At 40.4% G+C, this 23,113-nt stretch overlaps 1 protein-coding gene across 1 annotated transcript in view; it reads left to right on the top strand.

The window, feature by feature from the left end:
- ankar (ankyrin and armadillo repeat containing) overlaps positions 1-23,113 on the top strand; it is a 143,939-nt gene that overhangs the window by 99,761 nt on the left and 21,065 nt on the right. Inside the window, exons 15-17 of the mRNA XM_072578292.1 lie at positions 6,714-6,867; positions 11,647-11,808; positions 14,865-14,971. Coding sequence (XP_072434393.1) covers positions 6,714-6,867; positions 11,647-11,808; positions 14,865-14,971 — 423 coding nt within the window. The remainder of the gene's footprint in view (positions 1-6,713; positions 6,868-11,646; positions 11,809-14,864; positions 14,972-23,113) is intronic.

Below are 23,113 nucleotides of genomic sequence, written 5' to 3'. Positions count from 1 at the left end.
ATAGGGATCTTGGTGTTCAAGTGCATAGATCCCTCAAATTTGCCACCCAAGTGGATAAAGTTGTTAAGAAGGCATATGGTGTCTTGGCTTTCATTAACAGGGGGATCAAGTTAAGAGCTGTGAGGTTTTGCTGCAGCTCTACAAGTCCCTAGTGAGACCACGCTTAGAATATTGTGTCCAGTTCAGGTCGCCCTATTATAGAAAAAATGCAGAGGCTTTGGAGAGGGTGCAAAGAAGGTTTACCAGGATGCTGCCTGGATTGGAGGGCTTGTCCTATGAAGAGAGGTTGACTAAGCGCAGACTTTTCTCTCTGGAGAGAAGGAGGAAGAGAGGTGACCTGATCGAGATATACAAGATAATGAGAGGCATGGATAGAGTCAATAGCCAGAGACTTTTCCCCAGACACGAAGGATCATAGTTTTAAGATATTAAGAGAAAGGTGTAGAAGGGATGTCAGAAGAAGGTTCTTTATGCAGACAGTTATGAATGCGTTGCCAGCTGTCGTAATGGAAGCAGAGTCATTATGGACATTTAAGTGACTGCTGGACATGCACATGGACAGCAGTGAATTGAGGGGTGCGTAGTTTAGGTTATCTTATTTTAGATTAGAAATAATCCTTGGCACAACATCATGGGCCAAAGGGCCTGTTCTGTGCTGTACTTTTCAATGTTCTATGTTCTATGAACCCTCTATATATAAAAAAATGTAGCCCTCAGGTCTCTTAACTCTTACTCCTCTCACTTTGAGAGTATGCCCCCTTTGAAAGTTTTGAACTCACCCACCATAGGAAGAAGACCTTTTGCTATTTGCCTTATCTCTATCCCTCATGATTTTATAAACCTCGATAAAGTCATCCCTCAATCTCCTATGCTTTAGTGAGAAAAGTCCATTCCTATCCAGCCTCCCATGAAAACTCAAACCCTCCAGTTCCAGCAACATTCTGGTAAATCATTTCTGAATCCTCTCTAATTTGATAATATCCTTCCCATAGCAGGGCAACTAGAACTGTACACAATACTCCAAAAGTGGTCTCACCAAAGTTCTATACAACCACAACATGACATCCCTACTTCTTTACTCGATGGTCTAAGCAATGAAGGCAATTATGCTAAACCCCTTCTTAATTATCTTGTCTACCTGTGGTGCAACTTTCACCGAACTATATACCTGAAACCCCCAGGTCTCTCTGCTCAATAACGTTATCCAGGGCCCTACTATTAAATGTATAAATCTTGCCTTTATTCGTTCCACCAATATGCATAACCTGCATTTATCCAAATTAAACTCCATCTGCCACTCCTCAGCTCATGGCTCAATTGATAAAGGTGCCTTTGTACTCTTAGATAACCTTCTTCACTGATGACTATAACCTCCAATTTTGGTGTCATCTGCAATTTTACTAACTATGCCTCCTAAATTCCCATCCAAATCATTTTTGTAAATAACAAACCAACAGTGGATCCGGCACCAATTCCTGTTCTCCAGCATCTGCAGTTCTTTGTTTCATTTATCATATCTACCTTGTAAAGCCTGTTTAGGATTGTACACACAGAACAACCTTAATTATTTGAACAAGACGGGCGTGAGCTATTTTGTTTGGATACTTGATCGTTCGGATAATTGATCTGATTCTAAACAAGCCAGTAATTTGAGTGCCAGTTATCCAAACATGCCTCAGTTATCTGGCAATGCACACCATGATGCCATTTAACTGAAAGCTGAGTTGCCTAATGCCACTTTTACAGGACCATGAGATCTTGTTCGGATAATCCGAAATTCGGATAATTGACGTACCGATAATCAGGGTTGCACTGTAGTTCAATCAAGCCACATCTCACTCTTCTAAACTCAAGTGAAAACAAGCCTAGTCTGTCCAATGTTTCCTTAAATGATAAGCTGATTATTCCAGGGATAAATCTAGTAAAACTTCTCCAAATCACCTCCAACAAATGTACACCCTTCCTTAAAATAGAGACCAAAGCTGCACATATAACATCCCATCATCCTTACTTTATGTTCAGCTCCCACATCAGAAATGGAGTTGAACCTGCACTGCAGTCATTATTCTGAATTATCTGCTAGGCATCTAGCCAACATAAATACACAATAATACATATACAATAATACCTTTGCTGTCTTTTCCATTACTTCTTTTAACATGAGTGAATATAATCCCATCCTGATTAAAGGTGTATCCTTTCTAAGTATGAACTATTTATCATTTAGCTGTTCCTTTCAATAGTTAGTACATTTTTATAACCTTTGATATCACTTTCATGTGTGTTGTCCATCTTGCTGGCTTCTCCAATGACTACTCAGTCAAATAAACTATTCATTATTTCTGCTTTGTAACAGTTATTAACTTGACCCTTAATGGCACTGGCATTAATCTCATTTTTTTTTCTTTTGTCATTTATGACTGTACTAGCAGAATTTGAGGGAGCTGAATAAATGACAGGCAATAATCCTTTATTTGCTGAAACCTTACACCTACTTTCTGATTTCACTGAAAGGCTTTTTACAGAACTGGTGAAGGGATTCTTCACTGAACTTACAGTGACAATGACCTTTCACTGCTTTGGACACAATTTGAATGATGCTGGCATCTATTGAGTTTGGTATATACTTCCCAGCTGTCAAAAATCTGTTCAGTATGGAAGTGCTTTACATTGGACGTCAGATAAGGAAAGAAATAAACAGCAGCAACAATACTAATAGCATCAACAGCAGTACCAAGAACAGGAGCAGCAATCTAGTTCTCATCAGGTTAGAAGCCAACCTTTAGAGTAGTCAGAGAGGGGAGGGTGTGACTGCAAGTAAGGCTGGTATGGGGCTCCAGCAGGTTGTGATAAAAGAGCCTCAATCCTTGGATTTGCCCATTCAGGGATGAGGTGTATGCTACCTTTGTGAATGAAAACATTAAACAGACTATGAAACCAAGGTACAGGATCCTCAAATGAAGGAGTGAAAAGCCACATAGTAGAGAAAGAGGATGGTACAGTAGAACAGATACTGTTCTCCACCTCACCAAGAGAATTGTAAAATCCCTATGGTGCAGAAGGAAGCTATTAAGCCCATCCAATCTGCACAGATCATCTACACAGCATCCCACCCAGACCCTACTCTATTCCCATTACCCCACATTAACCATGACTAATCCACGTAGCCTGCACTTTCCTGGACACATGGGCAATTTAGCATAACCAATCCACCTTACCTGTACATGGACTGTGAGAGGAAACCAGAGTACCTGGCAGAAACCCACATAGATACAGAGAGAATGTACAAACTCCACACTGGTCACCCAAGGCTAGAATCAAACCCAGGTTCCTAGCACTGTGAAGCAGCAGTGCTAACCAGTGTGCCACCATACCACCCCGGGAGGTACAAAGATTGTGTTGTCAGAGTTCAGAACATTATCTCATAGTTGAAACAGGTAACAGAAGATCCAATTATAAGTCATAAATGATAAAAGTAAAGCTTAAAGTAATGCTGTGCTGAGAAAATTTGAGGAGTTAGTGTCCAAACTGAAACACAGACCCTCAAAAATAATAATTGTTAACTGACCTATCTGCCAGTCATCATAGGATCAAGCAAATCTGAAACTTAAATGCTAGGTTCAAAGAGTGGTGTGAGAAGAATGGGTTTTGATTCATGGAAAATTGGAATCAGTTATCAGGAAATTCTTCCATTGAGACAGGCCTGAGTTAAACCAGACTAGGATCAGTATCCAGGAAAATCATATAACTACATTTGTGAATAGGTTATGAACACAGACCTCTCACTATCACATATAACATCTCCCCTCACTCAATGTTACCAACTCAATCCTCCCACACCATCAGCACAATACTACCTAGTCATTCACTCAGGTTACTTAGTCACCTATCCCTCACCTGCACTTACAGCTGTGCTAAACACTTCCATCTCAATCAATTCCGTCTTGTCTCACTCCAATGGAAAAAGGCCCAAAATAGGGCAGAAAAAGACAAGACAGGCAGTGCTGACATTCAGCTCCTCATTCCCTATGAGGAAAGGAAGTTGGCCCTGGCCATTCCAAGCAGCCAATTGACCATATCCAAGCCTCTGGACTAATATTGGAGGATAACCTCCAGTAAATGTGCTCAGACGCCTTTAGTGAAGGGTTTCTCTCTCTTGACTGAGTAGCATTCCCCTTAGTCTTAGAGAAGTGACCATTTGTTTGATGTACAAGCAATGCACTCACCACATACGCTGCAGCATTTGGTGCTGGTATGCGATTGACATAGTATGATATCATGCAGCAACATTGCCACTTCCTTGATTGATGGCTCCTGACAATCATGACGAGTTGTCTGGCTTTGTGTCTGTATTAAAAGGCACTTCAATATGGGAGTACCTTGAGGCTTTAAGCTCTGATTGGGTGGGCAAAGGATATAAAAAGGCAAGGCATGACAAGACAAACCAAGCCAGAAATGCTTTGAGTATTGAAGTAGGTGCAACATGAGTGAGTACTAAAAGAGCAAGTGACAATTTTTGACATGTAACCTGGTTTAATTCATGAGATGTGTGGCAATCCCTATGTGCAAAGTGTCCTTGCAAAACATTCCAATGAAAGGGGCCAGAGTGATGCAAAGTGCAACATTTACATGCATAATTCTATTGTAAGTGGATCAAGATCTCTAATGAGAGAATGGCCCAATGGTCCTATGGGTCTACAGCTACTTTATCTTTGTATTACCTAACCTAGGAGTGTGATTGCTTACTGAAACAGTGTCCAGGTAATTATCCTCACCCTAATACTCCACAATATGCGCAAATCAGACAGCAGCACAGCAACTCTGAACGAAACTTGCTCAAGCTAAAGACAGCCAATATGATTTGGGGAACTGCAATAAGTATGTTGCAGTCATGCCATACCATGATTGTATAACTTCATTGATTTAACTCATCAGTTAATTATTGAAATAACTCCACAAGGCAGATATGCCAACACAAAGTCCCCTTTATTTTCATGTGCATAGTACAGGGCAGTGACCCAGATAGCACAGAGCCAGCTCCTAGAGTGAGCAGAACCCCTGACACTCCTGTTTATATCTGTCAGCAAGGACTCCCTGATTGGAGCAGGTTAACAGCTCCAATCAGGAAACTCATATTCTATAAGATCCAATTGGCTGACCTCATTCCAAACAGTACGTCCCTCCCCCTCTAAGTCCTGGGACATAGACCTATTCTCTTTCCGGTAGCTTCTTATGGGTTGTTTTCGCACCAGGTCAGGTTCTTCCAACTCTGCCTCAGAAACTGATGGCATGTACCGGACTGTAGCCCTCGTGTGCCCAGAGTGACTTGGATGAAACTCGTATTCTTTCTCAGGCGGAAATGGTATCATGGCTGCAACATTTGCCATATCCATACTGTCTTCAGAGGTTTCTTCGACACTCAGCAGAAGGGGAGAAACCATGGGTTCTGACAGCCTTACTGTCTGTTCTGAGGCACCAATGCAGCTATGTCAGCATCCCACTCTCATTGCCACTGAAACAGCTCCACAAAGTCTGGTATCCCATCACCAGGTGACCCTTTATTACCATGTGCATAGTACATGACACTGACCCAGCTACCACAGAACCAGCTCCTAAAGTGAGCAGAACCTCTGATACTCCTGTTTATATCTGTCAGCCAGAACTCCCTGATTGGACTACCTGGCTGACCTCATTTAAATTACTACGGGTATTAACTTATTTAAAACAATAGCAAGTTATAGTCGAACAATCACCAGATACTGAAAAATGAAATAAAGTGTACTTTCAAAAATTCCCTCCAACTTTGAATTCATAACTGTATCAAATTTCTCACATAGTACACAGTTCACGAAGATCACTGTCCTTAGATCACTTTATGCTTCCTCACTTTCAAACCTTTGTGGCTTAGAAGTCTACATCAGGTTATAGAGATAGACAAGAGCAAGGCTAGAGGGTGATTTGAGAAAAGGATGAATTTTTAAAAATTATTGCATGCCCTAACCAGAGCAAGTAGAATCATAGAGTACCCAGAAACAGGCTATTTGACCCAAAAAGTCCACCCCAACCCTTTGAGGAGTATCCCACCCAGACCCATTCCCCTCCCCTATTACTCTACATTTACCCCTGATCAATGCACCCAAACTACACACCCCCTGAACACTATGGGCAATTTAGCATGGCCAATTCACCTACCTGCACATCTTTGGATTGTGGGAGGAAACTCACATGGACAAGGGGAGAATATGCAAACTCACATGGACGGTCACCCAAAGCTGGAATTGAACCCAGGTCCCTGACAGTGTGAGACAACAGTGCTAACCACTGAGCTACTGAGTTCTTATAGTTCAGGACTGATAGGAAAGTGGGATTTGCGCAAGTTCAGACAGAGGTAGCAGGGTTTTGGATGAGCTTAAGTTTCTGGAAACTCATCAGAACAGTGTTCACCTAGTCAACTCTAGAAGCATGGATGAACATAGGAACACCCTACCTAGCAATTTTATGATTGTGCTTTCACGACATTGGCTGCAGTCATTCAAGAAAAGAATGATGGGCAATTACAGATAGGCAATTAATCCTAGCATTGGGAGAAAATCCTACATCCCGGAAGGGAATGAAAAAACCTTTCTCATCATTGCAAGGTTTGAACTGATAAGCAAGTTTTGATTAAAGCGTACAAGATGCAAGCCACTACTATTCTGCAATTATTGTTTCAGGTATTTGAAATAGAGATTCGAGAGCAAGCAGCAACAGCGTTTTGGGCATTAGCAGGCCAGACACTGACACAACGAAAGAAGATGGCCAAGGATATTGGTTATAGTTTGGTCATTGATCTTTTGTTATCATCATCTGATAAAATGCACAATGTTGGTAAGTTTCCATTTTCTAGTAAGTTTAATCTTTTCACAGATTAGAAAATGTAACACTGAGAATGCATTGATAACATAAATTCAAATTCAGCATATGCACAGTCATTGAGTCTACTGAGGCACCAATGTATGGTGTAACAGTAACTTGGATGACATTTTTATTCTCCATATAAATGAATTCAAGCCTCAATCCTGTTCACTAGGGAAAGAGGTTAGATCCAACTGTTTTCATGGAGTTAACCACCACTTCTAAGCTGACAAGAATGGTTTCCAATCATAAAGCTATTTGCAAAGTTGTTGGCAGATTTCATCAAACTCCTTGACGGTGACTGCACATTTGTCTGGCAGATGTGCCAATGCACCAAATATTTGAGTGTCCATAGCCATCATAAATTTACTAGAGCAATTCTATAAAGTTCGCATCTGCATTCCCCTGTAACAGTATTTATGTTCAACCTTGGGTTCTGGTACACGCACAATGCACTCCTCCATAACTATGTGTCACTCTTACCCATTTTCACTGCATCTAAAGCAAGGGCTGCGTCACTATCTGAGTTCCTGAGGGCAAATGTGAGAATAAGTAACAGTATTTCTTTTTCATCTTTTCATTGTGACCTGTACAAGGATGGATTGCACCTAAATTGGAAGGGGACTAATATACTGGCAGGGAAATTTGCTACAGGTGCTCGGGAGGATTTAAACTAGTAAGGTTGGGGGGTGGGGGGTGGTGGGACCCGGGGAGATAGTGAGGAAAGAGATCAATCTGAGACTGGTACAGTTGAGAACAGAAGCAAGTCAAACAGTCAGGGCAGGCAGGGACAAGGGAGGACTAATAAATTAAACTGCATTTATTTCAATGCAAGGGGCCAAACAGGGAAGGCAGATGAACTGAGGGCATGGTTAGAAACATGGGACTGGGATATCATAGCAATTACGGAAACATGGCTCAGGGATGGGCAGGACTGGCAGCTTAATGTTCCAGAATACAAATGCTACAGAAAGGATAGAAAGAGAGGCATTTTTGATAAGAAATAGAATTACAGCTGTGCTGAGGGAGGATATTCCCGGAAATACATCCAGGGAAGTTATTTGGATGAAACTGAGAAATAAGAAAGGGATGATAACCTTACTGGGATTGTATTATAGACCCCCGAATAGTCAGAGGGAAATTGAGAAACAAATTTGTAAGGAGATCTCAGCTATCTGTAAGAATAATAGGTGGTTATGGTAGGGGATTTTAACTTTCCAAACATAGACTGGGACTTCCATAGTGTTAAGGGTCGAGATGGAAAGGAATATTTTAAGTGTGTAAAAGACAGTTTTCTGATTCAGTATGGGGATATACCTACTAGAGAAGGGGCAAAGCTTGACCTACTCTTGGGATATTAGGCAGAGCAGGTGACTGAGGTGTTAGTGGGGGAGCACTTTGGGACCAGCAACCATAACTCTATTAGATTTAAAATAATGATGGAAAAAGATAGACCAGATCTAAAAGTTGAAGTTCTAAATGGGAGAAAGGCCAATTTTGACGGTATTAGGCAAGAACTTTTTAAAGCTGACTGGGGGCAGATGTTTGCAGGTAAAGGGACGACTGGAAAATGGGAAGCCTTCAGGAATACGATAACAAGAATCCAGAGAAAGTATATTTCTGTTAGGGTGAAAGGAAAGGCTGGTAGGTATAGGGAGACTGGATGACTAAAGAAATTGAGGGTTTGGTTAAGAAAAAGAAAGAAGCATATGTAAGGTTGAATATGTAAGGATAGATCAAATGAATCCTTAGAAGAGTATAAAAGAGATAGGAGTATACTTGAGAGGGAAATCAGGAGGGCAAAAATGGGACATGAGATAGCTTTGGCAAATAGAATTAAGGAGAATCCAAAGAGTTTTTACAAATACATTAAGGACAAAAGGGTAACTAGGGAGAGAATAGGGCCCCTCAAAGATCAGCAAGGCGGCCTTTGTGTGAAGCTGCAGAAAATGGGAGATACTAAATGAGTATTTTGCATCAATATTTACTGTGGAAAAGGATATGGAAGCTATAGACTGTAGGGAAATAGATGGTGACATCTTGCAAAATGTCCATAGTACAGAGGAGGAAGTGCTGGATGAATTGAAATGCAAAAAGGGGGATAAATCCCCAGGACCCGATCAAGTGTACGCTAGAACTTTGTGGGAAGCTAGAGAAGTGATTGCTGGGCCTCTTGCTGAGATATTTTTATCATAGATTGAGGTACCGGAAGACTGGAGGTTGGCTAGCATGGTGCCACTGTTTAAGAAGGGTGGTAAGGACAAGCCAGGGAACTATAGACCAGTGATCCTGATGTTGGTGGTGGGCAAGTTGTTAGAGGGAATCCTGAGGGCCAAGATGTACATGTATTTGGAAAGGCAAGGACTAATTAAGGATAGTCAACATGGCTTTGTGCGTGGGAAATCATGTCTCACAAACTTGATCGAGTTTTTTGAAGAAGTAACAAAGAAGATTGATGAGGGCAGAGCATTAGATGTGACCTATATGGACTTCAGGAAGGCGTTCGACAAGGTTCCCCATGGGAGACTGATTAGCAAGGTTAGATCTCACAGAATACAGGGAGAACTAACCATTTGGATACAGAACTGGCTCAAAGGTAGAAGACAGAGGGTGGTGTGGAAGGTTGTTTTTCAGACTGGAGGCCTGTGACCAGTGGAGTGCCACAAGGATCAGTGCTGGGCCCTCTACCTTTTGTCATTTACTTAAAAGATTTGGATGCAAGCATAAGAGGTACAGTTAGTGAGTTTACAGATGACACCAAAATTGGAGGTGTAGTGGACAGCGAAGAGGGTTAACTCAGATTACAACAGGATCTTGACCAGATGGGCCAATGGGCAGAGAAGTGGCAGATAGAGTTTAATTCAGATAAATGCGAGATGCTGCATTTTGGGAAAGCAAATCTTAGCAGGACTTATACATTTAATGGTAAGGTCCTAGGGAGTGTTGCTGAACAAAGAGATCTTGGAGTGCAGGTTCATAGCTCCTTGAAAGTGGAGTTGCAGACAGATAGGATAGTGAAGAAGACGTTTGGCATGCTTTCCTTTATTGGTCAAAGAATTGAATACAGGAGTTGGGAGGTCATGTTGCGGCTGTACAGGTCATTGGTTTGGCCACTGTTGGAATATTGCATGTAGTTCTGGTCTCCTTCCTATTGGAAAGATGTTGTGAAACTTGAAAGGGTTCAGAAAAGATTTACAAGGATGTTGCCAGGGTTGAAGGAATTAAGCTACAGGGAGAGGCTGAACAGGCTGGGACTGTTTTCCCTGGAGCGTGTGAGGCTGAGGGGTGACCTTATACAGGTTTACAAAATTATGAAGGGTCATGGATAGGGTAAATAGACAAAGTCTTTTCCCTGGTTTCAGGGAGTCCAGAACTAGAGGGCATAGGTTTAGGGTGAGAGGGGAAAGATATAAAAGAGACTTAAGGGGCAACTTTTTCACGCCGAGGGTGGTATATGTATGGAATGAGCTGCCAGAGGAAGTGGTGGAGGCTGGTACGATTGCATTATTTAAGAGGCATTTGGGTGGGTACATGAATAGGAAGGGTTTGGAGGGAGATGGGCCGGGTGTTGACAGGTGGAACTAGATTGGGTTGGAATATCTGGTCAGCATGGACGGGTTAGACGGAAGGGTCTGTTTCCATGCTGTACACCTCTATGGTTCTATGACTCTATTGGAACATCTGCAAGATTCCCCAAGTTGTTAAAGTTTCAAAATGTCAAGCTCCCAGCTGAGGAGAGATGAGGCTATCCATCTTTAGTTACCTATCCTCTCAGTTGGTCACAACAAGTTTAATTTTAATGTACAAAAGAATGACCATGTGTTCTTCCAAACCAAACAAATGTATCATTTAAAACAAGCCAATTCTAAGGAGCCACCTTTCTTGAGCTGACAAAAAAGTGCATTTTTTAGTTTTTTAAAATCAGTGAATAATAACAGAACACACGTTCACATAGATTAGAAAAGTGCATTTAAAAATGTTGTTTGTGAAGAATAGGTGAAGGAATGTTGCTGCTGTTGCAGTGATTTTTATCAGTATGATTGATGTTCGTAATTGAATGGTGGATTGTGACATTCTTGTTTTGCAGGTCAACTGAAATTCTTCTGTCCTGGTTTCTTTTAAGAGTGGTTGGCTGGCAGCGTTCAGAGTGATGGATTATCTTTTCCTCCTTCCCATGTTTAATGGCTATTCTCAAAGCTGTGGCCTTCCTAACATAGTAGTCCACACACTGGATATCAGCCCCTCATGCACACACAAAAACTGCAGTGGTTTTCAACCCATATCCTGTAATTTCTTAAAAATAGAAGACTCAAAACATGTCTCTTGCAGACTATATTTCTTTTTCATCGTGTTCACAGTTCTGAGATAACCCCCAGGAGATAGATTACAGTTCAATTTGCAGTGCATTTTCTCCCTTCCAAACTGTTTTTGGCACTCACAGGTGTGACATTCTCTCCAGACAGTCTCTGGATTTACTTCTGCAGTAATTTTGGTTGTATCAATCCTCTTTTTAAAAACACAAGTTTTAATTCAAAGGTCAGATAAATGATCTGGGGCTATGATCCATAACCATGACAGTTAACATTTTATCTCAAAAAATAATCAAATGGTATTTGCTTTTGGTTTGTATTTTTCAATTACATCAGCGTATATAGAGATTAAGTATTTTTCCCAGTGGGATGTTCAAGTGAAAGAAATTTTACTGTTGTAATATCAAATATTGAAAGTGAAACTTATTGTTCATTTATTTAGCTTGCCAGGCACTCATTGCACTGAGTGAGTGTAACAAAGAACAACAAGACAATATTTGTGCGAAAAATGGAATTTCCCCTTTGGTCCGACTTTTACGAAGCTCTACAATATCTTTGCGTACATTGTTGAGTGCCATTGCAGCACTGGGTACTATGTGTGTTGGTTAGTATTATATCATATTATTTTAAGTTATTTGAAGGCAGTTTAAGAGATGTACATGCAGAATAATAACAAATCAATCTTGTCTGAAAATTCCACTTCCTTTAATAGTGATTCTAACAAGGTCAACCAAGCAGACCTCATAGAGCATGAGTTCCCTGATTGGGGCTGTTAACCTCATCCAGTCAGGAAGCCCTGGCTGACCAATATAAACAGGAGCGTCAGAGGTTCTATTCACTCTGAGAGCTGCTATGAGGAAGCTACAGCAGTGTCATGTACAATGCACATGTAAATAAAGGGTGATTTGAGACAGGACACCTGCCTCTGTGGAGTTATTTCACCTTTAACTTCAAGTTTTCTCCCTTCCCTTTCTGAAATGTTTTCCTCCATAGTAGAGTACTCTTCCATAAGTAGAGTACTCTTTCATAGAGTACCTTCTGATACCACATCAAGTCCATATTGTTTTCTAAGATTTAAACAATAAGGGTCTGACATCGCTCAATTTGTAAATCAAAATGTAGAGAATTGTTTTCAAAAGCATGGTTTTAGCAAAAACACTGAAATATTCAACTACATAAGAACATAAGAAATAAAAGCAGGAGCAAGCCATTTGCCTCTTGAGCCTGCTCTGCCATTCAAGAACACCATGGCTGACCTATTTGTGAACTCAGCTCCCCCCACATACCCACCCACTCACCATAACACTTAATTCCTTTACTGTTCAAAAATCTATTTTTGCTTTTAAAATATTCAACAAGGTTACCTCAATTGCTTCACTGGGCAGGGAATTCCAAAGGCTCACAACCCTTTGCATGAAGAAGTTTCTCCTCAACTTAGCCCTAAATCTGCTGCCTTATTTTGAGGCTTTGACCCCTAGTTCTAGTTTCACCTCCTAATGGAAACAATTTCTTTGCTTCTACCCTATCTATTCCCATCACAGTTTTACATGTTTCTATAAGATCTCCCTTCATTCTTCTAAATTCCAATGAGTATAATCCCAGTCCACTCAATTTCTCCTCTTAAGGCCACTCTCTCAATTCCAGAATCAACCGAGTGAACCTCCTCTGCACCCCCTCCAGTGCCTGTGCATCCTTTCCTAAGTAAGAAGACCAAAACTGTATGCACTAGACTGTGGTAAAGGCAGATTGAATTATGGTTTTCAAAGGAAACATGGCTAATTAGAGTCATAGAGTCATAGAGATGTACAGCATGGAAACAGACTCTTTGGTCAAACCTGTCCATGCTGACCAGATATCCCAACCCAATCTAGTTCCACCTGCCAGCACCCGGCCCATATCCCTCTAAACCCTTCCTATTCGTATACCCATCCAAATGCCTCTTAAATGTTGCATTTGTACCAGCCTCCACCACATCCTCTGGCAGTTCATTCCATACACGTACCACCCTCTGCATGAAAAAGTTGCCCCTTAGGTCTCTTCTTTATCTTTCACCTCTCACCCTAAACATATGCCCTCTAGTTCTGGACTCCCTGAAACCAGGGAAAAGACTTTGTCTATTTACCCTATCCATGACCCTTCATAATTTTGTAAACCTGTATAAGGCCAACCCTCAGCCTCCGATGCTCCAGGAAAAACAGCCCCAGCCAGTTCAGCCTCTCCCTGTAGCTTAATTCCTCCAACCCTGGCAACATCCTTATAAATCTTTTCTGAACCCTTTCAAGTTTCACAACATCTTTCCGATAGGGAGGGGACCAGAATTGCATGCAATATTCCAATAGTGGCCTAACCAGTATCCTGTACAGCTGCAACATGACCTCCCAACTCCTGTACTCAATACTCTGACCAATAAAGGAAAGCAGACCAAATGCCTTCTTCACTATCCTATCTACCTGCGACTCCACTTTCAAGGAGCTATGAACCTGCACTCCAAGGTCTCTTTGTTCAGCAACATTCCCTAGGACCTTACCATTAAGTGTATAAGGCCTGCTAAGATTTGCTTTCCCAAAATGCAGCACTTATCTGAATTAAACTCCATCTGCCACTTCTCTGCCCATTGGCCCACCTGGTTCAAGTCCTGTTATAATCTGAGGTAACCCTCCTCGCTATCCACTACACCTCCAATTTTGATGTCATCTGCAAACTTACTAACTGTACCTTTTATGCTTGCATCCAAATCATTTATGTAAATGACAAAAAGTAGAGGACCCAGCACCGATCCTTGTGACACTCCACTAGTCACAGGCCTCCAGTGTGAAAAACAACCCTCCACCACCACCCTCTGTCTTCTACCTTTGAGCCAGTTCTGTATCCAAATGGCTAGTTCTCCCTGTATTCCATGAGATCTAACCTTGCTAATCAGTCTCCCATGGGGAACCTTGTCGAACGCCTTACTGAAGTCCATATAGATCACATCTACTGCTCTGCCCTCATCAATCTTCTTTGTTACTTCTTCAAAAAACTCGATCAAGTTTGTGAGACATGATTTCCCACGCACAAAGCCATGTTGACTATCCCTAATCAGTGCTTCCCTTTCCAAATACATGTACATCCTGTCCCTCAAGAGGGAAAAAAATTGAAGAGCTACAGGGAAAATGTGAAAGAGTGGGATTAATTGAGTTGTTCTTGCAAAGAGGCAACATGGACACTAAGAGTTGAAACCGGTGTATGATTCTATGATTTAAGAAATGCTGCAAAGTTACTCCAGTAGATTTTAACTGATTATTAAACTCACTAGGAAAATGTTCTAGCATTAAAGTGAACACTATAATTTATTTTCTCAGAGAAAACAGACAATCTTTACAATTTTAATAGGGCCATTTCTGTTAAAAGAATGATCTTGCACTAGAACCAGGATCTTTCCATATGAACCAAAATCCAGTACAAACAACTCCATTGCCATTCTATATCACATAGAAAATGTTTCCTTAGATTTCCTTAGAATTTCATTTTCTTTGTTTTGGTATTCTATGTGATCTGAAATAAATATATAACTCTCAGTTACTTCACAGTAAGATGAAGAAATGACAGTCGTATTAACTTATCCAATTATGCCCATAAATCATGTACTTAAACATAAATGTATCTGCTTTAATTTTATAGGTGTAGCACACCAAAATAATCCCATCAGTCAACAAAAAATTACTGAAGGAGGAGGCATGGATGTGCTCCTTTATTTGCTTTTTTCTTCACATTCTCCCGAAGTGCAGGTAACAAGGGACAGAGAAGTGTATGGTGGCATTTACTTTTGATAACTCTTTAAGAATTTAGAAACTAAGAAAGAATTGGATAGAGCTCTTAAAGATAGTGGAGTCAAGGGTTATGGAGATAAGGCTGGAACAGGATACTGATTGGGAATGATCAGCCATGATCATATTGAATGGCGGTGCAGGCTCGAAGGGCTGAATGGCCTACTCCTGCATCTATTGTCTATTGTCTATTGTCTAAGATCTTGCTAAATTTTGAGATTTCGGGCAGTTGCCTATTGTAATTTTCAGATAATTTATTAAGTTTGTGAAGAAGCAATAGTTTAGATATGATAAATGTGTTAATTAAACAAAAAATATTAACCTATGACAATTGAGGATGGTTCACTGACAGCTAACAAGTAGACAATTCGCATAGAGTATGCTGATTTAATTAAAGTTGTGAAGGCAGCATCCTGGTCTATAAATGAAGTATTAGAAAATTCTTCACTGAGTCTTCTTCCTCTTCTGCTCCATCTTCCATCTTAAGAAGACAGCTACTTTGCAAGCACTACACATAATGAGAATTGTCACTTTACACCGAGTACTTGTTGTGATACATGTAGTAAGGGCTGAAATCCTCCAAAAATAAGCTAAGTATCAATTTCAGGGTGTTTCATGGACAGTTTGTCTCCATGAGCTCCAGTGAGTTATCTCACATGATTCTCTGCAGGTCATCTTATTGCATAAATACCATAGTCTAAATGCACCACACCCATGCAATGTTGCCCTCACTAGCAGCAGATGTACTAAATGCTTTTGGGATCTTCCGAGATTCATGCCACGAATCAGTTGAATACCAGATCAAACACTACAAGTCAGGATTTGCCATTCACAGTGTCTTGCTCACAATTCCACAGGACATGGATGAGAAAGGCAAGTTGGCACTTTGGTTCGCCGACAGGGACCTGGATGGTGGTAGCATGGAAGGTTGTCAGAGATCATGGCCCAAACAATACCAGGCTAGTCTGAAATTGCATCCTGGGTGGGGTAAGTGTTCACAGTTTGGAGAACACCCAGCAATGTAGGAAGAAGATTAACAAACTTATGCATTCTGCGAGGTTAAGTACCATCACGTTCTTTCTGCTCCCTCACACCCACTCTATCTCTGCCACTGCACCGACTCCCACCAAGACTCATGGTCGACCACTTTCACTATTGACTCAGCATATTCACTCAACTGCTCACATCCGCCCTATACCCTGGCAAGGTAACTGACCCTGCAGGCCGTCAGCACTTCCTACTCAATCTCTCAGGATATTGTACCAGCTTTCCTGCTTGCAAACAACGCTAACAGCTGTGTCAACCATTTTCATCTCATTCAATTGCTCCCTGTATCTTGTTGCATGTAAAAAGAGCCAAGAGTGGTGGATTGCCCAACACCTGTGTCCTTACCCACTTCGAGGAGAAAATTCTTTGATTAGCAGGAGAGGACCGTGACCAGTCATGTGATAATGCCAAGACGTCCATGTCCTGGCAACAAGTGCCGTGCTGCTCCCCATCACAAACGTGGAAAATGTATTCTTCACATGATCAAGTTTCTAGCCCTGTTTTGACGCTCATTCCTCACTTGTCACAGGCAGCATCGGTGGCATCCATACAGTCTCCATGTAGAAGGGACCAACCCTTCAAAGAGCAGATTCTCCTCCACTTCTGAGGAAGAAAACACATCCACCGAGGATGCAGAAGAAAAGTTGTCTCTTGCACCTTCTACTAGTTCAGATACAGAGTCCTTGGTGGATATATTTGCTAGATTAGAGTGAAAAGCATAATCTGGTGAGTAAATCATTGCCATGTCTGCACAGATGACTGAGGAACAAACACTCCAGGTGTGTTGCATTCGGAGGACTGCCAGAGACCAGACACCTGCTGACCCTGAGGAAGCAGAGGATATCATGCTTTGGGCTGTTAATCTTTATTAAAAATGCACAGACACACAAGCAGCAGTCAGTTTTCTCAGGACACTTGTGAAACTGGATCAAATATTGCAGGAGTCCACCAATGTTCGATGCAACGTACTAGATCCATTGTGGATGATTTCACTGGGGATAATATCAGGACTACAGCAACTCCTCAGTAATGTGATCATTCAGAGTCTGAGACATTTAAACAATGTCGTCAAAACATCAGGATATGGAGGCATCTGACGAGGAGGGTCATGGGGTACTTCTATATGGAACGTTGCCATCATTAAACTGGTTCAGATGGATGCTTTTTTAAAAAAAACTCATTCATTGTATGTTTATCATTGGCTAGGCAAGCATTTATTGCCTGTCCATACTTGCACCGAGGATAACTAAGAGCGAACCACATTGCTGCACATCTGAAGTTGAACATAGGTGTGACTAGGTAAGAATGCCAAATCTTCATCCTTAAAGAATATTCATGAACTAGATGGGTTTTTACAACAATCAACAATGATTACATGGTCACTATTAAGCTATCGTTGTACTTTTGGATTTTTATCAAATTCAAATTACATTTTCTGCCATGGTACGATTCACATTCTTCACATACTGAAGTTCTAGATTACTAAAGGGACACTACTGCTAGACCATTGTCTCAACTTCTTCCATAGCTAATCAAATAATTGGTACAAATATAGTGGAAGATTATAAGTATAATAGCAATAATGAGAACTAGTGAGTTTTGAGAAGATTTGTAGCTCAGGTTGAGGTTCTGGATGTAGGTTTGCTCGCTGAGCTGGAAAGTTCATTTTCAGATGTTTCATCACCATACTAGTTAACATCATCAGTGAGCCTCTGGAAGTAGCATTGGGGGTATGACCCGCTTTCTATTTATGTATTTGGGTTTCCTTGAGTTGCTGATGTCATTTCCTATAGTGATGTCATTTCCTGTTCTTTTTCTCAGGGCTTGGTAAATGGGATCCAAATCAATGTGTTTGTTGATAGATCTATCAACAACTCAAATGTCTGAAAATGAACCTTCCAACTCAGCGAGCAAGCCTACACCCAGAATAATGAGAACTTTTCCATCCAAACCCATATTATCGAAGAAAGTCCATGCTACAGAGATAATGCAGTCGACTTTTTATAGTCCAAGGGGGAAGTGAGAATCTTCTGCACTATGTTCAGGCTAGAGAGTCAAAGAGCTTTACAACATAGAAAGAGGTCCTTTGGCCTATCATATCCCCATGAATCATCAAGCACATATCTACTCTTGTCTCATTTTCCAACACTTGACCCATAGACTTATATGTCATGGAACTTCAAGTGACATCTAAATACTTTTAAAATGTTGTGATGGTTCCCAGCTGTACCATCCTGTTCAGGCAGTGAGTTTCAGATACTCACCATCCTCTGGGTAAAAATAATTCTTCCTTAAATCCCCTTCTAATCTCCTTCCTTTTGCCTTAAATCTAAGCCCACAGTTATTGATTCTTCTACTCGGGCAAAACATTTATTCCTATCTCCTTTATCAATGTCCCTAATAATTTTGCACACCTCAATCAAGTGCAGTCTCAGCCTTTTCTGCTCGAAGAAAATCAACACCAGATTACCCAGTCTGTCTTCATAGATGAAATGCAACAGCCAAGGCAACTTCCTAATGAATCTCCTCTGCACTTTCCCTAGTGAAATCACATCATGTCAACAGTGTGGCAACCAGAACTATAAAACCTTGAAAAGTGAATGCAAGTTGTGGAACTAAGGTGAAACTTTACAACTCGCCTGACATTACTTGTGCTTCACAATGATTACTAGGATTATTTTACAATGTATAGTGAAATGATCAAGGCAGGACTTTTTGTCAAGACAATTGATCAATGTATAAGGTTCACATATACAGAATTATTTGTTAACGGATGTTAATGTTATTGCACCTTGAAGGATTTCACATCACCCACAAATACAGCCTGCTCCCTCAGTGAGAAAAAAGCACTTACACCACTCACTTCGGACATGGTGGAAACCATTCTTCACTTGAATTATGCATTTGTGATTTGAATGAGCCTGAAAGGCAATACACGTGGTGCTTCATGGAATGGATGATCAGCCTGTCAATCTAGGTGACCCCTTCCCTGATTATTCTTCATGTCCTCATCCAACCCTTTTATTTCACTGCTCTTTTCTCCACTTTACCTTGTGGCCCCAGGCATACAGCTAAATGAGGTCAGACAAAGTTATGCACTGTCTCCCATTAAAGGCAGAATGATGGTGATTATTAATAACCCCACTCTCACAGTACACTTCTGTAATGTATTCTGCTCTTAAATGTTGAGATGCTCTCCTTCACAATTATTGTCTTGCTGCCTCCATTCCCCACAATTGACTTCCCCAGCTTGGCATCCCCACCATAGCACTGATCCCTATTTACCCTCCCTTGAAATCCACCAAAAAGGTCCCCAAGCTGACTCTGATTTGCTCCCCTGATTGACTTGGAAAGACCGTACCAACTTGACTAATACATGAGCAACTCCCAGACTGATTTACTGCTACTCCTAAACTAATTGCACGGGACATGCAACACTGATCAGGCTATAATGATAAGGTCTGACCCTGACTGCTCCAAGTGCCTCAATGACCATGTCTAAACCCCTGGATTGATTTTTGATGATGCCCTTGATCTACTGTATTCATAGACCCTGACTGATGAATTTGCCTGGATTTAACTAAGGACTACTTCTGTTAGAGTTTGTGACATTGACATTTGGTTGACGCATACACAATGTGTTTGTTATGTATGATGTTGGCTGTAAGTGAGACACGGCCACAGCATGTGTCAGGAATACGACCACCCCTTTCACTGATTAGTGCTGGCATGATAAGTTGCCTTATTTTGTGTCTGCTCTAAAAAGCAAGATAAGACAGAAATACTAAGGTGCTGTAAGTTCAGTATGACAGAGATGCTGTGAGCATCCAGGTGGGCAGAAAGTGAGTGAGCTAAGGAATCTTGTGATGCACTCTGTTCCAGTACATAATAAGATACATCCTATCCCTATGTGCAAAGTGTCCTGGAAACAGCATTACAAGTGCAGAATTGAAGTGATGAAAGAAGTGATTTCTGCCATGAAGATGTTGTATGGTGGTGTATGTCCAATGCCAACCTCCTTGGATGAAGGATGCAAGCTGTCACTGTCTATGGAGTACGCCTGAAATGCCTGGGACTACTGGCCTGCAACATTCGCGATCTGATTTCTCTCTGATTTCTTATAGCAAACATAAATGAAGCGATATTAGGTAATAATGCGATATTAATACAAGAAAATATGCCTCTCACCACTGACTGGTGATATTCTTGTCACTAAAACTTAAGTTGAAAATTGGACTTTTTTTTTCAACTTCGAGAACCTAATCTTTCCAAACTTACCTTGTTTCACCAATTGATCCATCATTGCCTCATTAATCAGGGGCTGAGAGAATTCCACCAAAGAATTTATATAATATATTGTAGAAAGAAAAGAGTTAATAAAGTGAGCATTAGTACTTTAGACGGAGAGTCTGATGAATTAATCATGGAAAATGAAGAGATGTCTAATGAATTGAACAGCTATTTTGCATCAGTCTTCACTCCAGCCTTATAGGTTATAGAAATACAGGGCAACTTCGATTATCCAAGTGACATGGGCAGGGAGTATTTTGTTTGGATAATTAAATGTTCAGATAACACAGTTTACCCAAGCATGGGGACCTTGACATCTTGTTTGGATAATCAGAAATTCGGATAATCGATGTTCAACTAACCAAGGCTGTACTGTAGTATCCCAGAAGCAGCTATAATTAGGAAATCAAAGAGAGGGGGAATTTATAGAGGAAAACTATAATTACCAGGGAAGTGTAGTGAATCAATTGTTAGAATTTTAGGGTCCTGATAGACTTCATCCTAGGATTGTAAAAGAAGTGACTGGTATGTAAATATAGATAAGGAAATGGGTAAATAAGTGAGAAATGGAGTATAATATGGGAAAATGTGCAATTGTCCATTTTGGCAGAAGAAATATAAAAGCATATTATCTAAATGACGACAGATTGCAGAGTCCTGAGATGCAGACGATTAAGGTTTTCTGAGTGCATTAGTCTCACAACAGTATTATGCAGGAATGTCAAGCAATTTAGAAAGCAAATAGAATATTATAATTTATTATGAGGGGAATTGATTATGAAAACAGAGATATATTTTACAGTAAAATTGTGAGGTTGCATCTGCAGTACTATGTACAGTGTCAGTTACCTTATTTAAAGAAGGATATGAATGATTGGAAGCAGTTGAGAGAATGTTTACTAGACTAATCCCCAAAATGTGTGTGTATGTGTGTGTGTGTGTCGCCATAGTCTTACCAGACCATAGGGGCTGATCTGTTATTAGTGAGAAGCGATTGGTGGTGACTTAACCTGAGGGCCAACCTGGAATGTATGGATTGTCTTATGGTGAAGGTTTGGACAGACAAGGCTTATATCCACTGGAGCTTAGAAGAGTTGAAGATTACTTGCTAGAAATCTATAGGATCCTAAGGGGACAAGGTAGGTGTGGAGAGAATATTTCTTCTTATGAGAAATTCTAGAATGAGTGTTACACAGATCATTACAGCTCAGTACAGGCCCTTTGGCCCTCCATGTCGCACCGACCTGTGAAACCAATCCGAAGCCCATCTAACCTACACTGTTCATTGTTTAAAAATAAGGGGTTTCACATTTAAAATAAAGATGAAGTTTTTTTTTTATAGAGAGAGGGTCCTGGCTCTTTGGGATTCTTTTCTTAATAAGACAATGGAACCTGAGTAATAGAATGTTTTTAAGGTATTTTGGTTAGCAAGGAGGTGAAAATTGTCAGGAGTAAACAGTGTTGTGTAAGAGTTTTAGAACCTGAGGGAAATCTTATATTGATGTCACTGAGCTTTTCTTTACTGGGTATAAATAGCACAGTGCAAATTGATAAAAGGAAATAAGAAAAATACACATGGAAGGCAATGCAAAAGCCTAAAGTTTAGCCATACGCAAGTTAGAAACACATGCAGAGAGAGATTGATTAGCATTAGTTGGTAGAGTTCATAAAGAATGGTTTTTCACAAATGTAACAAGAAGAGCTGAGCCAGGTATATATCTCTGAATCCATGTACTTAATGTTTAGCCTTAGCATGGAATAAGAAGTTATGTAAAGGAGTTTAAGCCTGAAGGAAATTCTTGAGCTTGCCTTCTCACCAATTACTATGTTTTGAACCTAAAATTATGGATGTTGGCGTGAAAACAACAAATAAATGAGGCAACAATGTGAATTTGATGTTAGAATCAGATCAACTACAACATTATTAGATGGCTGTGCAGGCTCAAGAGGCTGAACGACCTACTCCCTGATGATATTTCAAGGGGCTAGTAATTCATGCTACATCAATCACCCTTTTGAATCCTTCTATCCAATGAACAGGACAAATACACAAATGACTTCTTGGTTAACAAGCCTCTCAGACTGAGATCAGTTTATAATATGTCAGAAACACTTACTCTCTCTAACCACTTGAACAGATGATACTTCAAATCCAGCTCCACCTTGCTAACCGGAAATGTCAACATGAGAGCTTGAACCAAGTGACCTAAGTTAGTTTTTAACATTGTTTATGCTATTACAAAGAGAGAAAGTCTGTGCTGTATTAGTTCATATTATAGGTTTTTTTTAAATGCAGAAAATTCCTGGTTAGAAGTGCTCAATTTCTTATAGTCTAAAGGGCTTAAACAATTGCATTCATAGCAACTATAACATGATATATGACAATGAATCAGAAAAAAATCATTAGAAGAAGGATCAGCTGTTTTCACTAGAGTTGAGAATGGTCAAGTCAATTGAAGAATGAAATTGATGGATGTTAGAACCAATCAACCAGATGCTTTGTTCTTCAGCTGTTGATTGCAGTGTAATGTGAGATAGTGTCCAAAAGTTATGTTGCTGTTTTATAGGTTTTTAGTTCAGTAACGGCTTAATAATAATAAAACATAGCTTTCACTAGTGTTCTGAATAAGGGAAATCCTAACTATATCACATTTTGTTGCTTTATCTCACTCTTCATTGAAAGAAAGCCACAGTTGTTAGATGAACTAGAATAATGCTGTATATAATCAAAACAGTTGGCTGCAAGAAGTGAATCATTCCACATTG

Source organism: Chiloscyllium punctatum, chromosome 10 (assembly GCF_047496795.1).
Source record: "Chiloscyllium punctatum isolate Juve2018m chromosome 10, sChiPun1.3, whole genome shotgun sequence".
Classification (NCBI taxonomy): Eukaryota; Metazoa; Chordata; class Chondrichthyes; order Orectolobiformes; family Hemiscylliidae; genus Chiloscyllium; species Chiloscyllium punctatum.
The sequence above is the reverse complement of the archived record's forward strand: the minus strand, read 5'-3'. Positions and strand labels throughout refer to the sequence as shown.